Here is a 13,055-nt window from a genome sequence, read left to right on the forward strand (position 1 = left end):
AAAATGTTTAATATAGATTATCACTTAAAACATTTTCAAAATCTATGTGACACTTTTCTTTAACTTTCCAGTATTCAACCATTTAGGAAATGAAATCGAGTTAAACATCCTATTTTTCTTCACCAACTAAGTCTATGACGACAGATATAAGTCATGCAGGTTCCTAAGAGACAAATTTTGAACTGAATGCATCGTTTCTGCCTAGTCTTGTTTACGGTCTCGTCATCACGCTACATGTGTTTTTTCTATGGTCAGATGTGCAATTCTAAGGAGGAGAATTTTGTCTGGACAGCAACATGTCTGCCTACTCTCCATCGAACTTTCAAGGTGACATGATTGAACCTTGGTTTTTCGTCCAATCAGAAATAGCTAGACAACATATTTTTCTTGTTGCATAATTCAACCCTATCAAATTTATCCAAGTTACCTACCCTCTTTATTTGCTCTTCGTGAGCTATGACATCAGATCGACTCAAATACTTATCATCTGACTGCCTTTCAAAATTACGACTTGTTTTTAGCAACCCTTGCTGGCTGCCCTTAACAGTCGTTTCCTCTGTTTGCGTTGTCAAGCCACGGACTGATTGCATAACCCTCTTATTCTCCAGAGACTGAAGATCTCCACGTTGTATCTGATTAGAACCCTGACATACACCTGAAACATTAAAAAAAATAATCAGACATCGGAATAGAGATTAAAAAGAAATGAAAGTCCTGTTGATGGTCTCAAATCGTTCGTTTACAATATCCAATATGAACAAAGCGTTGAAATGGGCTAAAAATATGTATTATTTTTAGTATGTTTTATTTATCAAATAACTTTTACCTTGGATGTTATATGATGCAAAATTATATTTTTAGTCTATTTCAAAAATTTTTGTTTACATCAGTAACAATGACTTGCAACTTCCACCTGTTTTTGCTGTCACAGGTCAAGAATATTAATATTACTTTTGATATTCCACACCACTATAAAGTAAGATCTCTCTGTATTTAGTTGTAATGACCTAAGTTTTACAGTCTCATTCACAGATTTTATCCATTGAATATCTAAGACCCTAATCCAAATCACTATAAAATAAGATTGCTCTGTATCGTAATGACCTAAGTTTTACAGTCTCATTTACAGATTTTATCCATTGAATATTTAAGACCCCAATCCAATTCACTATAAAATAAGATCGCTATGTATCGTAATGACCTAAGTTTTACAGTCTCATTCACTGATTTTATCCATTGAATATCTAAGATCCCAATCCAAAACACTATAAAATAAGATCTCTCTGTATCGTAATGACCTAAGTTTTAAAACCTGTTCCATAGATTTTATCCATTGAATCCAACCACACACATCATCACTTAGAGATATGACTAAAACATTAAATATAGAGTCACCTCCTCTTTCTTTAACTGACAAAAACATGCAAATATGTATGAAAAATACTGTAGGCCTACAAAATATTAGATCCAGAATCAAACTATCCACAACATACAATATGAAAAATACTGTACAAAACATTAAATCCAGAATCACCTCTTTAATTTTTCAGAACTCACAAATATGGTGAAAAATATTGTACTAAGCTGATACAGAAGACAGAATTTCAGCAGAAATTCACACAGGTTTGTTATTTACCTGTATGACTATATACCTATACAAACAGCTGTTACCTATAATTACTGTAAACCATCTCATAATATAATCAATAATATTAATAATATCACTTTGTGTTCTACAATATCAGCTATGTATACAGGCTGAAATTAACTCGCGCTTACTGCACAGACAATTCATTTATACAGGACACTGTGACTTTTTACCAGAGTTTTCAATTCAGACGTTTGCCAGACGGCCAGTTTTTGACATTTTTTTTTTACCCTAGATTAGCAAGATATTTTTTTTCCAAGATATTGTTATGTGTTCTTATGCATAAAATCTATAAATTTCACTATATTTATCGTGTTAGGTGATTTAATAACAGGGTTTTCATTTCAAAACATTTCCTGTCAGTCAATTTTTGATATCTTTTTTTTTCAATTACCTCAGATTAGCAAGATATTTTTTCCAAAGAAATTAGCAATTTCCAGAATCATTCCAATTTATCTATTTTTAAGTATTTTTACACCTAAAAATTATAAACTTAACCATCTTTATTGTGTTTTAAGGTTATATTTAAAATTCTAATTTTAAGGCTTGTAAATTGACTGTATGACTGAAACAAGAGCACTGCTTTATACCCTTCTTATTCAATAATTTCAAAACCCATAATTGAAGTAATCGAGAGCTGGAAGGTTATTTTTGAAGGTTTTTGATGAACAAAGATCATCTAATCTGCAGTTTAAAGGAAAAAGCAAAATAGCAGAGACAGTAGCCTGTATCAAAGGAGGTCAATCTATGGCACAAAGGACCAATCAATGCACCTAATGATAACAATAACTTAACATAAAAAGAAATAATTTGAGTCCAAATATCATCAGCTTTGAGAAATATATAGAATAACATATAAGTTAATTAACATTTCTCAATTAACATTTATTCCCAATTAACATGGCTCATCTGAAGTTCTATGAAAAATATTTGGCAAATGTAACATAAAAGTTTATCCAACCTTGTTAAATATCATAATCAACGTACCTGATTCAGGATGTTCTAAAGAGGATCCCCGCCTTATTAGCAAGTTCTGCTTCAGTCTAAGTAGGAAATCTTGATATGATTCAAGTCTCCTGTTTAATTTAGCAATATCCACCTCTTGACCACTGATTTCCTGGAAACAAAGAACAATTTAATTTAAGAGAGAGAAAAGTGGTTGAATGTTCACAAGCTAGGTCATTTCAGTGAAATTATATATCAATAATTCACTTGGGCATAAGGGTCTTTTGCAATGGGAGGAAACCTGAGGAAACCCACAAGGTTGGGTAGGCGACCCTACTCCTTGTCACAGACAACCTTGTAACATGACAGGCCTATCATCATGTGTTACACCATTCAACCACCCAATCAATTCATTGGTAAACGAAATTACAGGAGAATGTCAAGTTTATGATTTAGTATAAGTTTAATGTAACTTTTGTAAATATTCAGTGCTATCTCTAAACCACTAGAGCTGATAGTCATTTTCATTTTTCGAAAATATCTAAATTTTCATGGCTTGATTTATGCTGAAATGTACTCAAATTAATTATTTAGCATTACAATAAAATAATTATTTAGCATTAATCAAACTGATTATTTAAGATTGATTATTTAACATTAAATTGATTATTTAACATTAAATTGATTATTTAACATTAAATTGATTATTTAACATTTAATTAAGAAAACAAAATCAAGATATCAATGGTATATTATCTGCCGTCTTGGATAAAAAGGAGGCCCTTCAAAAGGTGTGGCAGACACACATAGGGACAGTCAACAGCAGTCAAAACCATTTCAATTCATGTACCTTGCCATTTTTCTCATCTTGTACTAAACTGTTCAGATGGTGGTTTAATCTTTCTAATTCTTCCATTTGTCTTTCTGCTTCTTCCCATAATTCTCTCTCCTGGATCTCTTTGTTGTCATGGTTATCATTTACATCCACAGATCTTTGTAATTTAGCAACTACATCTTGCAATTCTATTATTCGTTGATGACAATCTTCAATATTTTCCGGAAGTTTCTTGTTTTCTGAATGTGTTGAACTCTGTAAATTATACACATAGCACCACAATTATGCTTTATACTCTAGAAAACTTACGTCGGTTATTTTTCCATAAAAGAACAGGCAAAGTAGAAATTACAAAATGAATTAAAAATTGTTGTTTCTAAGTAAAAACCTTCTAGATCACAAGAGAGAGAGAGAGAGAGAGAGAGAGAGAGAGAGAGAAATGGGGTTTAAGGTACACTCAACACAAACTAGGTCATTTCGGGACTAACACATTGTTCAATTTTATTTCAATAATTCGCTTGCGCGTAGGGGTCTTTAGCAGTGAAAGGACCTGAAGAAAATCCACAAGGTTGGACAGGCGACCCTACTCCTTGTCACGTACAACCGGGGAATCTAAACCACGCCAGCTGACTCAATGACAGACCGTATGATACAGCACACACATTCTAACCATTCGACCATCCAACCCCCCTAGATCACAAGAACTGGGCTTAAAAAAAACAACAGGTAAGATCAATAAAGGTATAATAGAAATAAAATGAAATATTTTGATAATATAAGATTACAGTTTTAAAATACAATTCGAGAAGAGGAATACAGAGAAGAAGTAGTATTTTGACTTGCTTCATCTTTTACTTGCAAGAGGGAAATTTTCGGGATATTCTTGTTGGTTTGCAGAAGGATAGAATTGACGTTTAACATTCCTTGTTGAAAGGTTCATTTCAATAATTTGGCCATTCGTAGGGGTTTTAGAAATGGGAGAAAACCGGAGGACCTGGAGAGAATGTACGAGATTATGCAGGCGACCCTACTCCTTGTCACATACAGGCAACCCAACTCCTTGTCATGTACAAGTGATTGAACACCACACAATTTGACTCAATAACAGACCCGATGATCTAAAAGCATGCAGTAGACCATTCAGTCACCCAACAGTCCAAACATTCCTGTTGGTTAACACCTAGCATATCTTACCTGAACATCCCCTGATTCTAATTCCTGAATCTTAAACTTCAGACGATTTTCATTTCTTTGTAAAGCACTAATACGATCTTTCAAAATGGCCACAGTTTGTTGAATTTCACGATTTTCGGCTCGGTTGTCAATTTCTCGTAATTCGAACTCTTTAACACGTTTTTGTAGCACTGTTTCACTTTTTTCTAAACTAGCGACATGCTGTTTTAATCCTACTTCATTATCTTTTGTGTTTAATAACTGACGATCGATATCCTGAGTTTGTGTGCGTAATTCAGTCACATGACGTGCCAAGATGTTATTTTCTTCTAGAGCATGCTCTAATCTACTTTCGAGATCTGTGCTAACAATATCAAGCTCCGAAGCCTGACTATTCGCAGCAGTTCGACAATTTTCTAAATCTTTAAACTTAGCTTGTAATCTAGATTCCATATTTTCGTAATGTTTCACTTTCTGAATTAATGTCACTTCTGAACTCTCTAATTCTTTTAAACGAAGTTCGTAATATTCTAATTTATCCGCCATTTTAGAATTGTCTATTTCTAGATCGCCTATTTTAGTTTTTAACACAGTTTCTGAATGGCTTAAATCTTCCATGTTAGCAACCATATTTTCACTTTTGGCCATCCATTGTTCTTCATCAAGTTTCAACTTGCGGACCAACTCTCTTAAACGTCTTTCAAGAATCTGTAGCTCGTGAATTTGATCTTCTTGTTTAGCGATCTGATCTTCAAGGGCAGTTCCTTTTTCATAAAGTTCTCGTTCCGAACGTGTTAAAGCGTTGACCTGTTCTTTTAACATTTTTTCGGATAGTTGCAGTTCACTGATTTCAATGTGTTGATTATGGATGATTTGTTTATCACGTCTGGCGTTGTCATGGAGTTTATCCCGATCATGTTCCAGATCTACAACCTGAATTTAAAAGAGAATATAATCTTACTTCAGTAAACCAACAGACAAGAAATGAAATGAAATGAAATGGGGTTTAACGTCCTACTGTTCTGCTCCTATACTGGGCTAATGAAGATGGGCATACGCCATACAGTGTGCTATGAGGGAAATTTTGCCCGGGCAGCGGCACTATCGCCTACTCTTATATTCCAACTGCCAGGGGATCTTTTACGTGCATTCCAATATATACACAGGACCTTGGTTTTTCGTATCATCCAAAGGACTAGACAGCTGTCCTTGTTAGGCCCTCCGTTCTGCACCACTGACAAGGGGAAACCACATCGGAAAATCTGGATGAACTTTCTCAGCCAATGCAGCGATCGAACACCCGACCTCCAGGCTAGCGAGCCAGCGTCTTAACCACCTAGCCACCATGGCTCCCAACAGACAAGACAGATCACACAGAGACATAGTAAGTAATAAATAATAAGGAATCAAAACCATTTAAAATCAAGTGAATGGATTTGGGTGGTCAGCCTTATTCGACTTTTGATAATTATTTCATAGTATTTTTTTTTGTTGTTTGGGAACCATGGAGGCTCAATGAATATAGTGCTGGCTCACTATTGTCAGTGGTGAAGGACAAGTACCTAGATGTTTGAATAGGACATAATAACAAGGTCTGGCAGCATGTTAAAGATCCGCTGTCCAGGTAAAATCCCTCATAGCTACTTCATGGAATATGTTGGCTTTAGCTGGGTTGATGCAGAAAAGTAAGGCATTAAACTCCATTTTGTTTGATACCTTTTGTTGTTAAAATGTTTTAATTAACAAATCTTACCTGTTGTCGAAGAACCTCCATGTCTGCAATCTGCTGACGCAAAACATCTTCTGGTTTATCTAACATGTCGTCTGCTTCTTCTTTCTGACCAGATTCAAAAAACTTAATTTTTTCTTTTAAATATGACGACTTTCTTCGATCTCCATCGGGACTCGTTGAGCTACGATTGGCTGAGGTAGGTAGTTTCTTTAAACGATCGTTCAGTTCTTTATTACTATTTTCTAATTTAGATATTTTTTCATGCAGCAAATTCTCTTCTCTCTGAAGTTGAGCAATTTTAGTGTTGAATTCACCATGATCTCCATTGCATATTCGACTTCTGAAACAGAAAAGATGAAGAATACTTTGATTATAATAACAAAATTAATGTGAGGAAAATAGAATTATGGGGATTATCAAGAATAACAAAGAACATCCATCAACTGTGTAATCTAAAAGAAAAGTATCAATTACACTGTGGCAGGGGTGGACAATCTTTAGCACACTAATGATGTCTTTCAGTATGCTTTTCCCCTGGTCAACCAGAAACTTGTCAAGACAACCAAAGATTCCCTTACATAAACATACGCACTGAATTTATGAAAAATATTATCAGAATCTTATTCTGAATACTCAAACTTCCCCTTAGATCAAAGAACACAAACAATTTCCCAAATGTATTTCTGAATTTCGAAAAATTATTATCATGATCTTATCATAAATACTGCAATATAGTAGGCCTACCCCGCCTACCACAGTCAAAATACTTTGAATATTCACTCACATCAAAAACACAAATTGACTACAATATATTCCAAATATGGTCCTTAGATGAAAATACTTAAAAATATGTCCTTTAATTAAAGTCTAACAACAGATCTTCAACTGGCTATGGCTTTTACTTAAAATTAATACTAAAAATGCGAAATATTTCGAACATTCACGTATATAGAAACACTCAAATTGACTCTATATCTCAAAAATACTTCTGAATTCACAAGAATAATAATTATCATAATCTATTTCTGAATACCGGAATCAATATACTTCACAAATATACCTCTAATTAAAGTTTAATAAAAAGATCTTCAACTGGCTATAGCTTGTACTTGAAATTAATACTAAAAAATATGAAATATTTCAAAGCCATGATAATCCCTGTATTCACTAGGATCCTAACTGTAGTTCTAGTGATATCACTACTCTGTGTTCAGCTATCATATAGCCGATAGGTTTGACTTTGTTTATATTGGACATAGACTAAGTAAATAAAGGAATATGTTATATATCTTTCATGTCAAGGGCTGGTTCAATAATTCTGTCAAGAGGCTATTTTATAATATAATAATAAAATGTTGACTTAAGATAAAAACTCAACCGACTCTGTATAATAATATTGAACTATATTAGAATTTTATCAACTTGGGACAATATCAGTGTATAAATATATGTAGCTACATCTAGATCGTACAGATTACAGACTTATTTAATTCAAAGTCACTGATAGTCATTTTGGGGATTTTTTAGCATGGTGCCAATGATATATTTTTGTCCGATCCAAACAACTAGACACTTTTCCTTGCATCATTACCTAATGAACTATAACACATGACACAATTATATGGAATACAAGTTACTTGAAGAGTTTATTTAGCGACGTTTCGACAAGGGTGATGGGAGAACCCTCCTCGAAACATTGGTAAATAAACTCTTCAAGTAACTTGTATCCCATATAATTGTGTCATGTGTTATTCTCATCCAGTTACTAAATGCCATTTAAACAACCTAATGAACTACTCATTATTGTTTCATATAGATTTCAAACCAGTTTCCACCTTAACAATGATATAAATTGTATCATTTCCTAATGCACTACTCATTATTATTTGATATAGATTTCAAGCTAGTTTCCACCTTTACCACATGAGTGTTTGGCCTATCCTTAATTACAGTTTTATACCATTAAAACAGTGGATGCTGAATGTTGACAAATATTTATTTCATATCTTTGTTAATACTGAATGAAATTGAACTATTTTTGGACTGAAATTCCTTTTAGAGATTCAACTTTTTCATTATATTGTAGTTTGCAATGGGAATAACAAGCTTTCAAATGACGATCAATTTCTTTAATTAAATTTCTATTGACTTAGTACAACTTAGTACAAGCTTATACTTACAGTAAATAAACAAACAAGCAAGAAAATTAGAGTTCATATGGATTAGGAAAAGGTTAATAAATCTGGATTAACAATACAAGCCCACCTGTAATCCTTAAAACAATGTTAAGATTGTAACTCATTGGACACAGAATGAGACAATTGTTAGAACTGAGGTTTAAAGTCATACTTTTCTGCACCTATATACTGGGCTAACTGTTGTATATCACACTTCCATTAGCAAATACATTGAAGAAATGCAATTAAAGCCAAAACAAGTTATTTTTCAGTTCTTGTTAAAACTTAAAAATGTGGAACTAAAAGCCTATGAAAAACGTGAAAGAAGTACTTTTTGTTTTTAAATTATTTGTTTCCCCAAGGATAAACAGAGAAAAATGGGGTTTAACTTCCAATCATCACAAATTAGCTAGGTCATTTCGGAACCAACATAATATGGTTCAATTTCATCCCAAAAATTTTCAGCCTACTCTTTAAATTCCAACTGCCAAGGATTCTTTTATGTGCATGCCATTGTGTACACTGGAACTCAATATTTTGTCCCATTGGAATAACACTCTGTCCTGGACCATTGACAAGGTAAAACTATGCTGGAAAATCCTGAAGAATTTTCTTTGCCAATTTCATGAAATACTCGTCCGCATGTATACAAGAAATTGCATACATGTGAAATTAGGAATGCCTTTATGATGATTAAAATCCAGCTAGATCTATTGAATTGTGGAGTACAAGTGTTTCAGCTGGAATCTTCAGTTATAAACATGTCTGATCCTGTATATGTCCTTTCAGTTAATACGAGAAGACTGAGATACAATAATTACTGGGTGTGATCTTCATAAATACCTGACTAACATCTATATCATGCTTTATCAACCTTAATATATTATTATATACCAGTATATTTGAGGTTGAAACGTATGAAATGGGATTCAACATCATATTTTTCTGTAGTAAATTGGATAATAAAGACAAGCATACACCATGAAGTGTTCTATGAGGGACATTTTACCAGGACATCAGTGTTGCTACCTACTCTTAGTTGAATTGTTTTTACATGCAGGACCTCAGTTTTTTTGTACCCATTTAACAACTTTTCCTAACTAGGTTCAAATATCCTAGGGTACTTTCTCAACAACATAGGGATCAAAGCTGGTACCGTTATATTCTAAACTCCATGTGACTCAAATATATCAACAATTATATATATCTTAAAGAAGAGAATATCTTTCACATGTGATTTTATTATCTAAAAACTAATGCTGTTATTATTTTAAATTCTACACGATTGAAGTTTGAAAAAAACAAAAGAATATTTAAAAGATTCTAAACTTTGTATTGCCTGTCACGTCAAATAATATTGGATCATGTTTATTCTCCGCATCAATAACTAGAACATACATGTATTCTTTGGTCAAATCAATAAATGTGTCAACTATCAGCCATGATACTAAATTATAAATGGTAAGATGTCTATGAGTCTTGCGGTTTCACAGACTTTTGGGCTGGCAACGGAAATGTAAAAGATCGCTCAACAATTGGAATTTGATGAAGCATTACACATGTGACCATAGAAAAAAATTCAGTATGTTAGTCTTAAAATAATCAAAAATGTTGTTGACGAGATGCTAAAAACTCAGTTTTTGTCCTATCCTGTCTTATGATCACATTAAAGAAATGAAATGAAATGGAGTTTAATGTCCTACTGTTCTGCTGATATGCTTAACACAACTATGTCAATTTGACAACAAATATAGCAAATCTCATGTTTTACACATCTAGTAAACAGGGAAAACAGAAAACCTAGGGAAAACCCAGGTAAATTGTATAATTCTACTCTAGTACCATTTTGAGATCTAACTTGTCGCAGTTGTTTTAAATGTTTTGATCATTGTCGTTCGCTATCTTAATTTAAAGTCACTGATTATCATTTGCATTTTTCAGACAATATCTTATATTTCAAAGTTTTATCCATGCCGAATATACACAGACTGATTATCTTATATTTAAAACAAAACTAAAGGATTCAAAAACCTTGAAAAGACGAGTGGAATTAAGTGAATTCCATCAAGCTTTCATGTCAGTAAAAATAATGATTCACCTTTCTGCTTTCTCACAGATAATCGTTCAATTCTTGCCTAATAATATCCCAAGATCCATGTGATTTTACACAGTTACGATTAACATTACGTTAAGATACTTCACCCAATAAAATAATCATTCACAATTTCTTCAAAAATAGAATGACTCTGATCACAAAGTTCAACTGTCATGTCTATTACACTAGGGGTCAGACGAATATCAATGAACTAATCAAGATACAGGTATATTGATTGAAAGATAAGTCTTGACAATAACATATTCACCCCCACAATATAAATAATCAAACCCTGACCCACATGTGTTACAATACAATAACACTAGGATACCTGAGCATTAGCCCAGTTCATTGTGGAATTTAGGGATGTCAGCTAGGTAAAGGTGATTAATGGATAAATCAATGATTAATCCGATTACATGGTGTTTTTATGTGGCAACTTTGTTATGATAATTGAATATCACTTGGTCAATATTTATAGACCAGAAACGGAAATTGTTTTTCTTTTATGCCTTGATAAAAAGATACATTTATAATCTGATTATAATAAGAGTACCAGTAAGGCCACACCAATAAAAATTTCTGTTCTTCAGAATGATCACCTATCAAAATTTTGCATCTTATTTCTTGAGATAAAAAAAAACAATTTGAAGAGCTCTGGTTTCAATCATATTTTCCAGTATTCGACATATTATATCATTGACATGGGACTGGCACTTTGTTGTGGAGTTCCCTCCAAAAGAGGGTGCGCACTACAAAAAACAGGATTTGCACCACTGCACACATTTCTGGAATTCCCCTAATTCATTCTGTACTTTCTAAAGTCATAATTTAAAAAAAAAATGTTTCCACCCCCCCACCCACACACACACACACCCTTTGCACTTTTGATCAGACATGAGGGGCCTTTTTCCTGAAAACTTAAACTAACCTCTTTTAAGAATGCTTATGATTTATTGGATGAGCACTAAATTCATAGCACTAATGTTAATTCGAAACCAAAGAAAAGGGTGATCTCTTAAAACAAATTAACTATTCTTGAATAATGCACAACTGGATCAAAGAATAAAGGTATTAAAACACTAACCTAATATTTGTTTCTTGTGCTCTGGCTTCTGTTACTAAACGTCTCAGATTTTCTATCTTTTCACTTAATACTGGAATCTCATGATTAACACACTGAAATATTAAACAAACAACATTAATACTGGTATATCATGATTAACACACTGAAATATTAAATAAACAACATTAAAACTGGTATATCATGATTAACACACTGAAATATTAAATAAACAACATTAATACTGGTATCTCATAATTAACACACTGAAATATTAAAAAAACAACATTAATACTGGTATCTCATAATTAACACACTGAAATATTAAATAAATACTGGTATCTAATTATTAACCCCAATTATTTTTGGCTTTTATATTATTATTTTTTAAGGAAGTTGGCAGCACAATTTTGACAGGTATTATCATAGAATCAAAATTTAAAGTCAAAGGCTTCTTTTCATATTCCATTTAAAAATAATGCTGGTCTATTCAAATTTTAAAGTCAAAGGTTTCTTGTCATATTCCATTTAAAAATAATGCTAGTCTATTTTTTTTTTAAATTTCTTTTGTGTCTTGACTCCACAGCATCAATTACCGATAACGATAATTATATCTAACTATAAATAATTAATCCAGATAGTCCAGGCAGGTAACCATTAAATATTTATATAGTGGAACATGATGTTATTGTTATTATTGTATAGTTATTTTATGGTTCATGGACTAACAAATTAATCTATGTGTTATTGTTATTATCGTATAGTTAGTTATTGCATCATATAGTCATTGCATGGTTCACGGTCTAATGAATTAATCTACCATGTTATTGTTGATACTGAACATTTATTTTATAGTTCATGGTCTAACAAATTAATCTTCATGTTATTGTATATATCTCATGGTTCATGGTGTAACAAATAAATATACATGTCAATTTTCTGTTAGGAAATAACAATTTTTATTCTTGAGTTCCTTGAATGGAGAAACAGAAAAAAGGGCTTAATTTCACTCACGAGCATGTCAACTGATTGTTATTCTTGTGTTTACGGGGTGGACATATTATATAGAGAGAGGGAGTTTAGCCATTGGCTCATAACATTCATTTTATTTCTATAATTGACTTGAGCACAAGTGTCTTTAGAAGTGGGAAGTACCCCAGATCGAGTAGCCATATGTTAGAGCCTTTAGCCACCCGAGACAATTTCAGACATTAAAATCGCACCACCAATGTCATGGGGGATGAGGTGGTTAAGCAATCAGGCACTGGCTTCTCAATTAGAATGTCCTGGTATTGAATCTCAGCAAGAGCCAAGAAGACACTTCTCACTTGTCAGGGTTGACAAAGAAAGTTTGTCTTGTCAATTGGAGGACCACCAGTATCCACAT

At 32.9% G+C, this 13,055-nt stretch overlaps 1 protein-coding gene across 4 annotated transcripts in view; it reads right to left on the reverse strand.

Moving 5' to 3' along the window:
* LOC126815292 (centromere protein F) overlaps positions 1-13,055 on the reverse strand; it is a 118,931-nt gene that overhangs the window by 19,134 nt on the left and 86,742 nt on the right. For all 4 annotated transcript variants that reach the window (XM_056099506.1, XM_050540858.2, XM_056099504.1 and 1 more), the window contains 6 exons: positions 11,693-11,784; positions 6,355-6,673; positions 4,623-5,534; positions 3,444-3,683; positions 2,636-2,765; positions 432-655 (listed from right to left, as the gene is read on the reverse strand). In XM_056099506.1, the coding sequence (XP_055955481.1) occupies positions 432-655; positions 2,636-2,765; positions 3,444-3,683; positions 4,623-5,534; positions 6,355-6,673; positions 11,693-11,784 (1,917 nt within the window). The remainder of the gene's footprint in view (positions 1-431; positions 656-2,635; positions 2,766-3,443; positions 3,684-4,622; positions 5,535-6,354; positions 6,674-11,692; positions 11,785-13,055) is intronic.

This window comes from Patella vulgata, chromosome 3 (genome assembly GCF_932274485.2).
Source record: "Patella vulgata chromosome 3, xgPatVulg1.2, whole genome shotgun sequence".
NCBI classification, from domain to species: domain Eukaryota; kingdom Metazoa; phylum Mollusca; class Gastropoda; family Patellidae; genus Patella; species Patella vulgata.